Consider the following 18,220-nt stretch of genomic DNA (forward strand, 5'->3'; position numbering starts at 1 on the left):
ATCCCGATTTTCCCGGGAGGCTCCCGAATTTCAGTGCCGCTCCCGAAAATCTCCCGGGGCAACCATTCTCCCGAATTTCTCCCGATTTCCACCCGGACAGCATTATTGGGGGCGTGCCTTAAAGGCACTGCCTTTAGCGTCCTCTACAACCTGTCATCACGTCCGATTTTCCTCCATACAAACAGCGTGCCGGCCCAGTCACATAATATATGCGGCTTTTACACACACATAAGTGAATGCAACGAATACTTGGTCAACAGCCATACAGGTCACACTGAGGGTAGCCGTATAAACAACTTTAACACTGTTACAAATATGCGCCACACTGTGAACCCACACCGAACAAGAATGACAAACACATTTCGGGAGAACATCCGCACCGTAACACAACATAAACACAACAGAACAAATACCCAGAACCCCTTGCAGCACTAACTCTTCTGGGACGCTACAATATACCCCCCCCCCCCCCCCCCCCCCCCGCCCCCCTCATCTCCTGAATTCGGAGGTCTCAAGGTTGGCAAGTATGCTGTAGTATACTCTGGACTGAAGCTGTGTGCCTTCATTGTTTTTGTAGCTGTTGTTTTGAGGCATGTTTAAAAAAAATAAAAAAATAATGCACTTTGTGAAAGTCAAAGTATAGTATTTCCCATAGTTGTAGTGGGTATCAGGATTATCTCAGGGAGAGCATGTCCCAAATTCCAGGCTGTTGTTTTGAGGCATGTTAAAAAAAATAATGCACTTTGTGCCATGTTGGCACTTTTTTCCATAACGAGTTGAAGTTGTTCTCTTATTTTGGTAAACCTTGTTTTTGATTGATTGATTCCTGTATTAGTAGATTGCACAGTACAGCACATATTCCGTACAATTGACCACTAAATGGTAACACCTGAATAAGTTTTTCAACTTGTTTAAGTCGGGGTCCACGTTAATCAATTCATGGTAAAGTTACATTGTTTAATGCATCCAGCGGGGCATCACAACAAAATTAGGCATAATAATGTGTTAATTCCACCACTGTATATCGGTTGATATCGGAATCGGTAATTAAGAGTTGGACAATATCGGAATATCGGATATCGGCAAAAAAGCCATTATCAAACATCTCTACTTCAAACCATAACCATCAATGCATCAATAATTATCTTGTCTCAAAGTAGGCTCACAAAGCAATTATCTACCTGCTGCCACCTACTGATATAAAGGAGTATTACATGGTTACTCTGCTGATCTCTAGACAGCACCGACACTCAACAACGGCACATTATTTGCGGATTATAATTATTGGTTTACAAAAAAATATTTTTCAGAACAATTAGGTAATATTGCATCATTTCATATGGCACACCAGACAATATCTCACGGTACACTAGTGTGCCGCGGCACAGTGGTTGAAAAACACTGCGTCCGATAGAACATCTCTGGGATGAATTAGAACGGAGACCGAGAGCCGGGCCTTCTCCACCAACATCAGTGTGTGACCTCACCAATGCGCTTTTGGAAGAATGGTTGAAAATTACTATAAACACACTCTGCAACCTTGTGGACAGCCTTCCCAGAAGAGTTGAAGCTGTAATAGCTGCAAAAGGTGGACCGACATCATATTGAAACCTATGGGTTAGGAATGGGATGGCACTTCAAGTTCATATGTGAGTCAAGGCAGGTGGCCAAATACTTTTGGCAATATAGTTTTACAATAGGAGATCACCCAGTCGAAAGTATACAGCATCTGGATCCATTTTTTTAAAACAAGGCATCAATGTTGAACTTCTCTAGAAGTGAAAAAAAGGTACACGATTCAGTGACTTTTCTGCTGCCAAATAAATAATTAGCTGAGAGAACTTTGCTGGGCCTATCATATGTAAAACATTGAGCAAGCATCGCTTATTTTAAATGATTTTGTCTGCCTCGTATGAAACTTGTTTGATCAGGGTCAATGACCTTTTGATTTTATAATGTCCATTCTATTGGAGTATTTGTAGTCAATGGCTCACAGGTCTGTATAGTACAGGGGTCACCAACGCGGTGCCCGCGGGCACCTGGTAGCCCGTAAGGACCAGATGAGTCGCCCGCTGGCCTGTTCTAAAAATAGCTCAAATAGAAGCATTTACCAGTGAGCTGGTCTCGCTTTGCCCGACATTTTTAGTTCTAAGAGAGACAAAACTCAAATAGAATTTGAAAATCCAAGAAAATATTTAAAGACTTGGTCTTCTTTTGTTTAAATAAATTCTTCTTTTTTTTTACTTTGCTTTTTATAACTTTCAGAAAGACAATTTTAGAGAAAAAATACAACCTTAAAAAGGATTTTAGGATTTTTAAACACATATACCTTTTTACCTGTTAAATTCCTTCCTCTTCTTTCCTGACAATTTGAATCAATGTTCAAGAATTTTTTTTTTTTTATTGTAAAGAATAATAAATACATTTTAATTTAATTTTTCATTTTAGCTTCTGTTTTTTCGACGAAGAATATTTGTGAAATATTTCTTCAAACTTATTATGATTAAAATTCAAAAAAACTATTCTGGCGAATCCAGAAAATCTGTAGAATCAGATTTCAATCTTATTTCAAAGTCTTTTGAATTTCTTTTAAAATTTTTGTTTTGGAAAATCTAGAAGAAATAATGATTTGTCTTTGTTAGAAATATAGCTTGGTCCAATTTGTTATATATTCTAACAAAGTGCAGATTTGAATTTTAACCAATTTAAAACATGTCATCAAAATTGTAAAATTAATCTTAATCAGGAAAAATTACTAATGATGTTCCATAAATTCTTTTTTAAATTTTTTCAAAAAGATTCTAATTAGCTAGTTTTTCTCTTCTATTTTTCGGTTGAATTTTGAATTTTAAAGAGTCGAAATTGAAGATGAACTATGTTTCAAAATTTAATTGTCATTTTTTTCGTGTTTTCTCCTCTTTTAACTGTTCAATTAAGTGTAAATATGATTAATTATTAATAATAACAGAGTTAAAGGTAAATTGAGCAAATTGGCTATTTCTGTCAATTTATTTAAGTGTGTATCAAACACATTAATCAGTACCCAAGAAGTAGCCCTTGGTTTCAAAAAGGTTGGTGACCCCTGGTATAGTATATAAAGGATCCTTATCTTTTTTGGAAAACTAACCTTTTTAAGCGTGAACTCCACTTCTTTCAGCTGATAGGCCGGGTTCAACGACACCTGCGAGAGTCAGAAGGTTAAAGGTAGTAGAGTGCTGTATTACATGATCGTGACCTGTGTACAAATACAAGCACTCAGTTAGGTTAGGTAAGAAAATGACATCAAACAAACTATGTACTGTACACGTTCACACTGTAGGCAAAAGTATGTGGCCAATATGGACTTAAAAAAAAAAGGGATCTTTTTATGTAGTTGTTCACATTACAAAAATATTATGCAACTTCTATGTACAGTATGTGAAAGGAATGCGACGGTAAAGTGCCAAAACGTGTGTAACAGAGGTCAACATGTTGGTGTTAGTCCTGGAAGATTTATGACAATTTCAATTTCTTGTAGGAGTTCAAAGAAGAGGGCATGAATTTAGGCTATGGTCGTTTGCGGGTCACTTCTTGCTACGTCTGTACCAAGAAAAATGTGGGTGAGCAGGCAGAGTGGCATGACATTGACGTAAGTCCTCAAATATCCTAAACAATTTTAAAACTTTTTCGCCATAGACTGTTTTCTGCTATTTTTGCCTTTGTTTACTTTCACACCTTGTTCTGTCGAAGAATTGTGACGTTTGCCAGCTTTCGATGACAGATAAACACGGCCTGTTTGAACTGCGGTTGCTTTGCCCTGTTAGAGGGCATAGAAATTGCAGAAGCTGCAAATTAATAAATACAATTTCTATCATTGAAAAATATTTAAATACAAATGGATGTATAATGAATTCAACTTAGCACACTTATTAGGGAAGTTTTCTTTAAAAATAAATACTCATAAAACTGTATTTAAATGTCCCATTGGGGCAATATTTTCACTTCAAATTGAATGGGCAATATCAGCCCATCAACACAGACGGAACCATGATCATGTGATAGCAACAAAAAAACAACCAGGCCGGGAAAAATGCTTTTTAAGATGTTAAATATTTAAGTTACATTTTTGCTCACAGAAATGAGAGTCCGTTTATTTTTTTGGTTTGTTTATTTATTTAGGATAACAAAGTTATGTACCTTCCAATTACAGTACAATGGTAAACAATTCTACAGTAATGAAATAAAAGTTAATATCCTTTTAAATGATTACTTGTAAGATTATTATATATTATAATTACATCGCATTATAAACAGTTAAGTTTATAGTTTTTATCAGTTATTTCTTCAGTTGAAGACAGTGGTTCTTAACCTGGGTTCGATCGAGTCGGCCTCAGGGGTTCGGCGGAGCCTCCGCCACGGAGGTAAAGACACATCCGACTTATCGTGTAAATAAAAACTTCTCCCTATCGGCGTATTATGGATACCCCCAAACAATGTTCCCTCTAATTTTACATCTGATTTGCAGGTTGTTTGATTGATCGATTGAAACTTTTACTAGTAGATTGCAAAGGAAGAGAATACATTTTATGAAACAGTACAGTTTACACAGTACAGTACATATTCCGTACAATTGACCACTAAATGATAACACCCGAATAAGTTTTTCATCTGTCCACGTTAATCAATTCATGGTAATGTGTGTAAGGTGTGTAATTTGTTGTTGGTTTTGTTCTTTGAACAAGGTGATGTTCATGCATGGTTCATTTTATGCACTAGTAAAAAAACATGACTTTTTCTTGAATTTGAAAAAAAAAACATTTTATTTTTCACTCAAGAAGGGTTCGGTGAATGCGCATATGAAACTGGTGGGGTTCGGTACCTCCAACAAGGTTAAGAACCACTGGTTTAAGAGCATGATGTAGACAAAGCTCCCCTTCCAGTGAAAGGAACTTTGAATGCTCCAGGATACCAAAACATTTTTGGACAATTCCTTGGGATGGCACTTCAAGTTCATATGTGAGTATAGGCGGGTGGCCAAATAGTTTTGGCAATGTAGTGTAGCTTCAATATATAGATCCAGGTGAATATTCGTCGTTTGTAGCAGGCTGTAGTAACAGTACTTTCAAACTAAAACGTATACAACATATAGCAACTCAAAAAGTTAACTTTCAAAACATTTCAGAGATGGGATAAATAAAATGTGATTAGATTTTGGGAAATCACATAACATCACTTAACATACTGAGCGTAAGTGTCGTTGAAACTTACACTTAATATTTTTGTTTTAAGGGTTAATATTTTTTGTTGAAAATTATTATGGTTGTGAATTCATGTTACATTTTTTGTAAATAAGACACATTTTGTTTCCTATAAAAAGGGCAATTTATTTCCTTTTGTTACACCGGTATTCTCGCGAGGTTTTGGTTTAGTATGAGAGGTTGCGAGACCTGCATTCGCCCAGACATGCAAAAGACTTTGAGCGAGCCATCCGCAGCAGCAGGAACATTTAATTAGCTGCACAAGTATGCACAAGACTGAAATATTTGCTGCCCAAGAACCAAAAATACTGGATAGGTTAGAAATGTAGTTTGTCTCTTTTATCCGATTATTAATCGATTAATCAAAGTAATAATCGACAGATTAATCGATTATAAAATTAATCGTTAGTTGCAGCCCTAGTCTAAAGCATTGTATTTCATGTCTTGTCCTGTAGCTTTCATGGCCTAAACCCAAGTAAAGAGCCCGTCTTTACACTGAGTGTCTTGTGGGGTCCAAAAGTCCCACTGGTGACAATTTAACAACACACTATAAAATCCGGCAAAGTCCATTCACCTGCCCCCTGTAATACTGTAAAGTCAGCTGACCTGTATGATTCCCGCCTTGGCTGTAGCAAACTGGAAGAGGAGCCATTCATACGTATTAGGTCCCCAAATACCGAGACGGTCTCCTCTCTGCAGGCCCAGAGCCAGAAGACCTGCAGCCACCGTGTCAACCTGCACAAACACATCACCATAAGTCCCCACATTGGCGTCCTGACGTCATGAATTATTCGCATTCCACGTTGTCCTACATCCTGCTGGAACTGTGCAAACGTTTTCCTGATGCCGTCCTGACTGAAGACCGCGGCCTCGCGTTCTGGCCAGCGATGGGCGGCAGCCTCCAGGGTCTGTCCAATCGTCTGGCAGAGCAGGGAGATGGTGGAGGTGCCGTGGACGTAGCTGCCCGTCAGAGAGGGTCGACATGGAGGACTGTCCACATGGAGCCGCCTGGCGTTGGGTAAAAGTGCTCTGTATTAAATAGAACCTGCACCGTGTCCACAATAAGGTTTCTTCGGCATATTTCTGCAACTTTAAGCTCTGTAAAACTGGAGCGCTAATTAGACATTAGAAGACCAGATGATGTGTTTGTGTAACAAGGGAGAGTGTGGCCTAAGATATGAACACAGTTGTGCACCCAAGTGAAACTACTGTTGGGTAAAAAGTGAAAACATGTCATGACAAGGACAATCACATTCATAATGCAACCTTCAATAGAAACATTGCTACAAACCCCGTTTCCATATGAGTTGGGAAATTGTGTTAGATGTAAATATAAACGGAATACAATGATTTGCAAATCATTTTCAACCCATATTCAGTTTAATATGCTACAAAGACAACAAATTTGATGTTCAAACTGATAAAAAAAATTTTTTTTTGCAAATAATCATTAACTTTAGAATTTGATGCCAGCAACACGTGACAAAGAAGTTGGGAAAGGTGGCAATAAATACTGATAAAGTTGAGGAATGCTCATCAAACACTTATTTGGAACATCCCACAGGTGAACAGGCAAATTGGGAACAGGTGGGTGCCATGATTGGGTATAAAAGTAGATTCCATGAAATGCTCAGTCATTCACAAACAAGGATGGGACGAGGGTCACCACTTTGTCAACAAATGCGTGAGCAAATTGTTCAACAGTTTAAGAAAAACATTTCTCAACCAGCTATTGCAAGAAATTTAGGGATTTCACCATCTACGGTCCGTAATATCATCAAAGGGTTCAGAGAATCTAGAGAAATCACTGTACATAAGCAGCTAAGCCCGTGACCTTCGATCCCTCAGGCTGTACTGCATCAACAAGCGACATCAGTGTGTAAAGGATATCACCACATGGGCACAGGAACACTTCAGAAACCCACTGTCAGTAACTACAGTTGGTCGCTACATCTGTAAGTGCAAGTTAAAACTCTCCTATGAAAGGCAAAAAATGTTTATCAACAACACCCAGAAACGCCGTCGGCTACGCTGGGCCTGAGCTCATCTAAGATGGACTGATACAAAGTGGAAAAGTGTTCTGTGGTCTGACGAGTCCACATTTCAAATTGTTTTTGGAAACTGTGGACGTCGTGTCCTCCTCAAAGAGGAAAAGAACCATCCGGATTGTTATAGGCGCAAAGTTGAAAAGCCAGCATCTGTGACGGTATGGGGGTGTATTAGTGCCCAAGACATGGGTAATTTACACATCTGTAAAGGCACCATTAATGCTGAAAGATACATACAGGTTTTGGAGCAACATATGTTGCCATCCAAGCAACGTTACCATGGACGCCCCTGCTTATTTCAGCAAGACAATGCCAAGCCACGTGTTACATCAATGTGGCTTCATAGTAAAAGAGTGCGGGTACTAGACGGGCCTGCCTGTAGTCCAGACCTGTCTCCCATTGAAAATGTGTGGAGCATTATGAAGCCTAAAATACCACAACGGAGATCCCGGACTGTTGAACAACTTAAGCTGTACATCAAGCAAGAATGGGAAAGAATTCCACCTGAGAAGCTTAAAAAATGTGTCTCCTCAGTTCCCAAACGTTTACTGAGTGTTGTTAAAAGGAAAGGCCATGTAACACAGTGGTGAACATGCCCTTTCTTAACTACTTTGGCACGTGTTGCAGCCATGAAATTCTAAGTTAATTATTATATGCAACAAAAAAAAAAAGTTTATGAGTTTGAACATCAAATATCTTGTTTTTGTAGTGCATTCAATTGAATATGGGTTGAAAAGGATTTGCAAATCATTGTATTCCGTTTATATTTACATCTAACACAATTTCCCAACTCATATGGAAACGGGGTTTGTATATATTGTTACTGTAAATGCATGCATTCTGACAATTTCACTTACACTTTTATCCCTAATTACAAAAAATGTCCGCTTCCCAAAACTGTTTTAAAAGCACCATATTAATGTTCCACTTCTTCAGCCTGAAATATGCATCAAATTTGACTTAAAAGTCCTTATTTTTATTTTTAACAGATTCATTATAATCTCTATTATTTAATCAAATAATGTATCATATAATTATTGTATTGTAATATTGAATACATTTATTTTTAAAACTCTTGCAAGGAGTATTTGATTACCATTATTGTTATTGTACTCAGTAGCCTTGTGGTTAGAGTGTCCGCCCTGAGATCGGTAGGTTGTGAGTTCAAACCCCGGCCGAGTCATACCAAAGACTATAAAAATGGGACCCATTACCTCCCTGCTTGGCACTCAGCCTCAAGGGTTGGACTTGGAGGGGTTAAATCACCAAAAACGATTCCCGGGCGTGGCCACCGCTGCTGCTCACTGCTCCCCTCACCTCCCAGGGGGTGATCAAGGGTAATGGGTCAAATGCAGGGAATCATTTTGCCACGCCTAGTGTGTGTGTGTGACTATCATTGGTACTTTAACTTTAACTTTATACCGGAGGTGGATCAATTATTGGAAATAACATTGTTTTTCTTTGTCAGATTTAAAACTCACACTCAAGGTATTTCGGACGAAAAATGTCAGCTTCCTGAGAACTTCTGTAAAAATATTGTACATTAATATATTTTTATAAACTTTTACAAGTCACATTTACAAAATAGTCATATTTGAGGGATTTTAACCCTTTAAAGGCCTGTATGTTTGCATAACTTGTATCACATTGTGTTTAAAAAAAATGTATGAAATCAAAAGCAACACGTTTGTCATTTTAGTAGCAAGGCAGAAAACAGTAAAATGCGCCATTTTTCTTCATGCTTTAAATGGGAACAAGTAGCACCATTTGGTGGACGTATATAGAATTTAAAAATAAAAGCCCAACAGTCTTCGTATTTTATTACCAGGGGCGCCGCTAGGGATTTTGGGCCCCATGAAAAGCATCTTTACAGGGCCCCCAACACAGCGGCAACATTATAATTTCATCATCATTAGGGGCCTCTCTGGGCCTCCCTCCATCATGGGCCCCTAGAATCCGTCTCCTTTACCCCCCCCCTTTTTGGCGCCCCTGTTTATTACAGTTTGTGTTCAGATGATTGTTTTCAAAATAGTTTCCAATACAGTATTGTTAGTCACGAGGAACAAACAGCGTTACTTTTTTTTTTAGTAACTGTCCCATTTTATGCTAAATTAAGGTGCAGGAAAGACTAAACGTTTTTAAATCGTCACCAATATTCATTCAACACAGGTTGAAAATAAAAAAAACTGAATGGCACATGTCTGCAAATTGTGTTCAGCGTTCAAAACTATACTGTATATACAGGATTGTATGGATTTGGGAGCTCCTTGCAAAACAAATCCCCTTTAGGTGAAGTTGGAAAACTTACCGACACCTCTGAAGCCAGCTGGTAGTCCTGCATGTCCCCCACCTCGTGCTGCATTTGAGTCCACCCGCACAACTTATGCTTTGAGCACATAGCCGCAGCCTTGAAAAAGAAACGAGCCCTGACATTTTTCCAAAGAGTCAAACAATCCAGTGGATCCCCACGTCGTCGCCCCCCCAGGTGAGAACACAGCAACCTATCTTGATTACTGGTTGAACATTCACAGCATGTAATGTTTAACTCACTCACCAGTAGGGATGATGTTCAAACCGGGTTCAACCGGGAGAACCGAGAATTACAACAAACATGATGAAACATGATCAGGCCGTACATAGAGAAAGGTGTTGTGGAGAAGCAGCGACAGAGATGATGAAGCTCGCCCCTCTTCCTCTGCTTCAACCTGCAGCGCCAAAGGCGAAGTTGGTAGAGTGGCCGTGCCAGCAATCAGAGGGTTGCTGGTTACTGGGGTTCAATCCCCACCTTCTACCATCCTAGTCCTTGGGCAAGACACTTCACCCTTGCTCCTGATGGCTGCTGGTTAGCGCCTTGCATGGCAGCTCCCGCCATCAGTGTGTGAATGTGTGTGTGAATGGGTGAATGTGGAAATACTGTCAAAAGCGCTTTGAGTACCTTGAAGGTAGAAAAGCGCTATACAAGTATAAGCCATTTATCATTTATTTATAATTCCAGTGATAGTGGCGGTGAGTAACTAACTAACGTTAACTGTTGCCGGTTAATTTCCATATCTGCTCACTCGTAGCCTTTAGGCTAAAATAACGTTACCTCTTATATCAACCAGGACCGCAGTAATGTTAGCTAGTTTCGTCGTACTTGTTGCAATAACAATAAAGACCTATCCTATCCTACCCGCCTACCGCCCGAATGCAGCTGGGATAGGCTCCAGCACCCCCGCGACCCCGAAAGGGACAAGCGGTAGGAAATGGATAGATTTCTCTTTTGGTCTATGCTTTCTGTGTGATTTTGGTGTGGTTCCTGTATATTTTGATCATTTTCATGGTCAAAATCGCGGAAATTCCGTGTTTACTGATGAAAATAACAAGGCAGACGAGAAGTGAGGCAGATGCAGGTAGTGCCTCTGTGATAGGATGTAAATTTAGTTACTAGTAGAATACAGTGATTGTAAGTAGCCGAGTAAGCTCTTGAGTTGTATTACTATGTCATTTTATATTCGCAACTTAAAAATGTTTATTATTAACAGTGTTGGGACTAATGCGTTAGTGTAACGCCGTTACTTTCGGCGGTAAATAGTAATTGTGTTATTTTTTATATTCAGTAACTCGGTTACCGTTACTACATGATGCGTTACAGCGTTTTTTTATGTTATTTTTTATGTACTATTGGCTAGAAAATGAGAACATCTGAGTGTGTTTTATTGGAGCGCTGCGGAAGAGGCGACAAGGAAGAGGCGCGGCGCACGCTGTCTGTGTGTATGTGTATGTGTGTGTGTGGGAGGGGGCGTGTCTGTGTTTACTAACAAGACATGGCGAAGCCCGAAGCAGAGTTTCTTAACATGGAGATATTCTCACTACTTTTCTTTTGTCGACCACAAAGAAAAGAACATTTTAGTTAAATGTAAGTTGTGTCTTGGATCAAGGATCCTACCCTAGCAATTCAAATCTGCTGAAACAGCTACAAAAGCAACATGCTTCGACGAAGCTAGTAAAGAGAGACACACTTCACCTCCTAAGCAACGCCGGCTGGATTTTAACGAGGCACTGCGCACTGAAGGTACACACACTCTGTCAATTCTCTTATATACTCTTTCATTCTAGACTTCTGGAGTGTTTGATTATCACATCACTCTAAATGTATAGACTATAAAGTTCACAAACATAAAGAGGGATGCTAGTGGGCCAGGCCAATCTTTCCTTATCTCTAAACTAAAACTGGGGAAATGTGTAGAGTGTTCTGGGCTTCAGACATGATGTTATTTCAGAATTCCTTGAGAGAAAAAAACGCCTGGTTAGGCTTTGCGTATGTAATGTGTACCTTCCTTGGTTTACAGCTATGTTGTTATTATGCTGTTTGTTACTTATGTATGTTATGTTGCAGCTATTTAAAATAGTTTTGTAAATGTGTTCAGGCCTGAAACAAATTGGCCCTTTGAAACATCTTTGTCTTTGTGTGTTGTATGTCGACCACATTGCTTAGCAGAGTTCAGTGATGCAAATGCATGTCAAGTTGATCAACAGATTGTATTATTCTCCAGTGCAATAACGGTACTGAAATGAAGGCTAAAAGGTGAGTTAGTAACTGAGTTACTTTTGAAATGAAGTAACTGTAACTAGTTACTGGTTTTCAGTAACTACCCCAACACTGATTATTAATGGCAACAGTAAAGCACCGTTATTTGTATTATATGGAGCCAACGTTATTGTAATGCGAGCATTAATAAGAGCCATTGTAGTACTGCACGGCTCCAGCAGGGGGCGCATTGTGCTGGGAGCTGTACCAGGGGACACCTGGCTTCCTCCTGGCAGTCATTACAGACGTGAGCAGAACCAAGTTGTGTCCTCGTACCTGTATAACTCAAACATCTCCCTTCTCAGGTACAAGTGTCTTTATGTAAATAGTTTTACCCCCGAATGTATCTTTATAGTGTTCAAACATGTTTGAAAGAATATATTTTTATCATATGTGTCTTTTCAGTCGACAAGGCTCTATACATGAGCAAGCTAATGCTAAAGCTAATTGCACTAACTGCATCAACATTGTTAAATATATAGAAAGGTACTGTGCGTAGTTAATTATTAATCTGTGTATATTTCTGCTGAAATGTGTATTTACGACAGTTTCTGGGACTAATTTCAGTGTAGTTTGTTTAATATTAAGGAATGATAAGTGACTTTTGTTACTAAAACAATATAGGTTTACGTAGGATGACCATATTCTGAAATCCCAAAAAGAGGACACATATATGCGGGCCAAGGCCTGGACTAGGTGACAATTTGGCAGATGCAGACCTGAAGTGGACTTGAAGTGGGTGTGGCATGGATGATTGTTTGGCGCCCAATAAAAGACTTGATGGAGGATTCTTCAAAAGCAAGGCTTCAGTCAGCAGATGTTAAAGCAGCATAAATCTACTGGAGCCTATCCCAGTGCACCTTGACACTGGACAGGTGAAATGACAAACAGGTGAACTTGCTTTATAAATAATATATTTATTTATAAATAATATATTTATTTAAATAAAGCATTTTTTCTCCTCTGTTGACAGCAGTGTTGGCGCTAGGAATTTTCAAAATGGGTTCCCACAGTAAATTTTTGGGGTCCCACTTTTTGTGATAAACGTATGCATTGTCCTGTTATGTCTCACATTCTATATTGTGTTTTGGAAAAAGGTTGTCATAAACGTTACTTAATTCATTAAAAGAAATAATAAAAAAAGAAGACACATTTGTATACATATTAGGAGTGTGTGGGGAAAAATCGATTCGAATTTGAATCGCGATTCTCACGTTGTGCGATTCAGAATCGATTCTCTTTTTTTTTTTAAATTAATCAATCCAACAAAACAATATACAGCAATACCATAACAATGCAATCCAATTCCAAAACCAAACCCGACCCAGCAACACTCAGAACTGCAATAAACAGAGCAATTGAGAGGAGACACAAACACGACACAGAACAAACCAAAAGTAGTGAAACAAAAATGAATATTATCAACAACAGTATCAATATTAGTTACATATTCAACATAGCAGTGATTAAAAATCCCTCATTGACATTATCATTAGACATTTATAAAAAAAAAAAGAAAAATAGTGTCACAGTGGCTTACACTTGCATCGCATCTCATAAGCTTGACAACACACTGTCCAATATTTTCACAAAGATAAAATAAGTCATATTTTTGGTTCATTTAATAGTTAAAACAAATTTACATTATTGGTGAATGTGAGTGTGAATGTTGTCTGTCTATCTGTGTTGGCCCTGCGATGAGGTGGCGACTTGTCCAGGGTGTACCCCGCCTACCGCCCGATTGTAGCTGAGATAGGCTCCAGCGCCCCCCGCGACCCCGAAGGGAATAACCAGTAGAAAATGGATGGATGGATGGATGGCAATCAGTTGATAAAACATTGTCCTTTACAATTATAAAAGCTTTTTACAAAAATCTACTACTCTGCTTGCATGTCAGCAGACTGGGGTAGATCCTGCTGAAATCCTATGTATTGAATGAATCGAGAATCGTGTTGAATTGAAAAAAAAAAATCGATTTTGAATCGAATCGTGACCCCAAGAATCGATATTGAATCAAATCGTGGGACACCCAAAGATTCACAGCCCTATTACATATGTAAATTTATTCAGTTATAAATATTCATTCACTTCCTTCTTTCCTTCATGGATCTAAAAATCGGGTGGGTTGGCAAGTATGTCAATCAATCCACTCGCTCGCTCTCTCTGTCTCTGCCCCTCCCTCACGAATGCTGCTGCGTGCGCACACCTTCGCAATTTGTTTTGTTTTCAACCCCTTCTTAACCCTGGACATTGAAAATACACGCAACCCTGACTCAAAATGCCGGACATTTGAGGCATTTAAGAAACCCCGCCCGGACAGCCCCGCAAAAGAGGACATGTCCGGGGAAAAGAGGACGTATGGTCAGTCTAGCTTACTGTATTGGGTGAACCTTTGTATTTACTTGTTGAGACATCTTCAAATACTGTTACACTAAGGTAAAATATATTAGTGCAAAGAACAGGAAAACCTACTCGATTATTTGAATGTATATTCCTATGATAATACTGAAGTGCATTTTATGTTTGTTCCAATATTGTGTACTTGTACATGTTTGGTGTTTGATTTGTGGCAGTCTTTACAGACGTGAGCAGAATGAAGTTGTGTCCTTGTATCTGTATAACTCAAACATCTCCCTTCTCAGGGCAATTACACCTCCATGGCTACACACAAAAGCTGTGTCCCAATTCAAGGGCGAATTTGAAGGCCGCTTACGTCACAACGCTGCGCAAAGGCTGTCCATCCATCCATCCATTTTCTACCGCTTGTCCCGTTTGGGGTCGCAGCTGCATTCGGGAGGAGGGCGGGGTACACCATGGACAAGTCGCCACCTCATCGCATGGCCAACACAGATAGACCGACAACATTCTCACACTAGGGCAGTAGAAGCATTTAAGTCCCATCTTAAAACTCATTTGTATACTCTAGCCTTTAAATAGACCCCCTTTTTAGACCAGTTGATCTGCCGTTTCTTTTCTTTTCTCCTCTGCCCCCCTCTCCCTTGTGGAGGGGGGGACAAAGGTCTGGTGGTAAACGAGAAAGAGCCATCAATCTGTCAATCCTTTCCGTGTCCGGGCCAGGTAAGGTTCCCCGTGTAACGCAGGTGTCCTAAGGCGAGCTCAGGGAGGACAGAAACCTCCCGTGGAGCAGAAGGGCAAAAGCTCGCGTACAGTGCTTTTCCTTCAAAAACAAGGACATTTCACCCTAAAATTCTGGCTGTCCAGAATTGGGACCCGGGGTGGACCGCTCGCCTGTGCATCGGTTGGGGACATCGCTGCGCTGCTGACCCGTCTCCGCTCGGGATGGTCTCCTGATGGCCCCACTATGGACTGGACTCTCACTATTATGTTAGATCCACTATGGACTGGACTTTCACAATATTATGCTAGACCCACTCGACGTCCATTGCATCCGGTCTCCCCTAGAGGGGGTTTGGGGGGGTCACCCACATCTGCAGTCCTCTCCAAGGTTTCTCATAGTCATTCACATTGACATCCCACTGGGTTGTGAGTTTTTCCTTGCCCTTATGTGGGCTCTGAACCAAGGATGTCGTTGTGGCTTGTGCAGCCCTTTGAGACACTTGTGATTTAGGGCTACTGTATATAAATAAACATTGATTGATTGATTGATAGGGCCAATTTAGTGTTGCCAATCAACCTATCCCCAGGTGCATGTCTTTGGAGGTGGGAGGAAGCCGGAGTACCCGGAGGGAACCCACGCAGTCACGGGGAGAACATGCAAACTCCACACAGAAAGATCCCGAGCACAGGATGGAACCCAGGACCTTCGTATTGTGAGGCAGACGCACTAACCCCTGTTCCACCGTGCCGCAAAGGCTGTCCAAATTCATTCAAATTCGAAGGCTCCTCCAAATGCAGCCGACGAATGTGCCCTCCTTTTACCCTGTATCCTTCGTGGCCTCCCATATCCCAAGATGCTTTGTTCAACCCAGATCTAGACTGTCCCATTTAAACAACGGGTGCCTCTGAAGTTCCAGCCTTCTGAGGCTGCGTAGGCCGGGTCCTCCGAAGGATGCAGACCCTGAATTGGGACACAGCTAATGTGTATTGAGTGTGTGCTTGTTGCCGCGGGGAAAAAGGCAGGCCATGAGGCCGCAAGTACCTGTGCCTCAAGGTAGGGGGCGATATATCAAAAAAGTTCATGAACTGCCAACAGCGGTTAACCCTTAAAGAAGTAGAAGAAGAAACCTAAGCGACAACTGCTGCGCTTCCCGCAAACTGTGACGCTTTTTCACCCTAAAAATGGAGGATTTGATTTCTAAAATAAGGAATTTTTCAAGATTTGACTTTCAATCAAAGCAATAAGTCATGAATACTGGGAAAGCAACGCCTAAGCTGCCAGATTTTATTCAAACGTGCGTGGTCCGAGGACAGAAAATAACGTGTTCATTTCAAAAGGATTGGTATACTCAAAGAATGGATTTGTGGCTGTGCTACAAAAATAACGTCTTTATTGCTCTCCCTGCCTTTTAGTCTCAACGAGGGACCGTGTTTGGACCCAAATGGGATATACTGAGGTTGCAACTTGTCCAGGGTGTACCCTGCCTCCCACCCGCATGCAGCTGAGATAGGCTCCAGCACCCCGAGAGGGACAAGCCGTAAAAAATGGATGGGATGGATCCGAAAAACCTGCCAAGAAGCCTCGAAAAACATGAAAGCACATCTGCTCACATTCAAGGTCAGATTTCTTTAAAAACGTTTGGAATATCACGTATTGATCTGGCTCTAAATGAGACTAAATATCTGCAATGCCAATGTCCAGGAAAATGGTGAGATATTAAAAGAGCTGATAACACCACTTGCTTTTTGGGAGCCTGCATTTTGTGGCAATTATCTCAATTGAGAAAGAGAGACTTTTTAAAACTCAAATAATAAGAGAAAAAGGAGGACTTCTACAACAAAGTCATGGTTGTCCAGAAGGAAAGGCAAATGGACTTAAAGGCCTACTGAAATGAATTTTTTTATTTAAACGGGAATAGCAGATCCATTCTATGTGTCATACTTGATCATTTCGCGATATTGCCATATTTTTTCTGAAAGGATTTAGTAGAGAAAATCGACGATAAAGTTCGCAACTTTTGCTCGCTGATAAAAAAAGCCTTGCCTGTACCGTAAGTAGCGTGACGCCACAGGAGGTAATATTCCTCACAATTTTCCTTTGTTTACAATGGAGCGAGAGAGATTCAGAGCGACAAAGCGACGATTACCCCATTAATTTGAGCGAGGATGAAAGATTCGTAGATGAGGAACGTTACAGTGAAGGACTAGAGAGGCAGTGATGGACGTATCTTTTCTCGCTCTGACCGTAACTTAGGTACATGCTGGCTCATTGGATTCCACACTCTCTCCTTTTTCTATTGTGGATCACGGATTTGTATTTTAAACCACCTCGGATACTATATCCTCTTGAAAATGAGAGTCGAGCACGCGAAATGGACATTTAAAGTGACTTTTATCTCCACGACAATACATCGGTGACACACTTAGCTACTGAGCTAACGTGATAGCATCGTTCTCAAATGAAGATAGAAACAAAAGAAATAAACCCCTGACTGGCAGGATAGACAGAAGATCAACAATACTATTAAACCATGTACATGTAACTACACGGTTAAAAATTCTCAGCCTGGTAAGGCTTAATTAACAATGCTGTTGCTAATGACGCTATGGCTAATTTAGCAACTTAGCAACCGGACCTCACAGAACTATGATAAAAACATTAGCGCTCCACCTACAGCAGCCAGCCCTCATCTTCCCATCAACAGCCGTGCTCACCTGCGTTCCAGCGATCGACGGCGCGACGAAGGACTTCATCCGTGGGTTTGGCGGCAAGCATCGGCTAGGCGTAGTAAGTAGTCCTTGTTGTGTTGCTGTAAGTATTGTACTTAGCCGCTAATACACCGATCGATCCCACCTACAACGTTCTTCTTTGCAGCCTCCATTGTTCATTAAACAAATTGCAAAAGATTCACCAACACAGATGTCCAGAATATTGTGGAATTTTGTCGAAGAAAACAAGAGGTTTTTATATCGGGTCAGATGGGGTCCAACCACTTCCGTGGATTTTGTGACGTCACGCGCATAAATCATATCCAAAGGAGTTTTTCAACCGGAAGTGTGGCGGGAATTTTAAAATTGCACTTTATAAGTTAACCCGGCCGTATTGGCATGTGTTTCAATGTTAAGATTTCATCATTGATATATAAGCTATCAGACTGCGTGGTCGGTAGTAGTGGGTTTCAGTAGGCCTTTAATTTACAAGTAAAGGTAAGATATACTGTCTGGTTCATGTTAAAGTTAAAGTACCAATGATTGTCACACACACTAGGTGTGGTGAAATTTGTTCT

The 18,220-nt window shown here is 40.3% G+C and overlaps 1 protein-coding gene and 1 long non-coding RNA gene across 2 annotated transcripts in view; one reads left to right on the forward strand and one right to left on the reverse strand.

The window, feature by feature from the left end:
- Nucleotides 1–9,647, reverse strand: part of LOC133642985 (medium-chain acyl-CoA ligase ACSF2, mitochondrial-like) — a 20,856-nt gene extending 11,209 nt beyond the window's left edge. Inside the window, exons 1-4 of the mRNA XM_062037407.1 lie at nucleotides 9,598–9,647; nucleotides 6,050–6,245; nucleotides 5,844–5,972; nucleotides 3,128–3,181 (exon numbers count right to left, since the gene is read on the reverse strand). Coding sequence (XP_061893391.1) covers nucleotides 3,128–3,181; nucleotides 5,844–5,972; nucleotides 6,050–6,245; nucleotides 9,598–9,647 — 429 coding nt within the window. The remainder of the gene's footprint in view (nucleotides 1–3,127; nucleotides 3,182–5,843; nucleotides 5,973–6,049; nucleotides 6,246–9,597) is intronic.
- Nucleotides 9,648–12,073: 2,426 nt separating this feature from the next.
- Nucleotides 12,074–18,220, forward strand: part of LOC133642927 (uncharacterized) — a 40,529-nt gene continuing 34,382 nt past the window's right edge. Inside the window, exons 1-2 of the long non-coding RNA XR_009824627.1 lie at nucleotides 12,074–12,160; nucleotides 16,347–16,551. This is a non-coding gene — a long non-coding RNA (uncharacterized LOC133642927). The remainder of the gene's footprint in view (nucleotides 12,161–16,346; nucleotides 16,552–18,220) is intronic.

Source organism: Entelurus aequoreus, linkage group LG25 (assembly GCF_033978785.1).
Source record: "Entelurus aequoreus isolate RoL-2023_Sb linkage group LG25, RoL_Eaeq_v1.1, whole genome shotgun sequence".
Lineage (NCBI taxonomy): Eukaryota > Metazoa > Chordata > Actinopteri > Syngnathiformes > Syngnathidae > Entelurus > Entelurus aequoreus.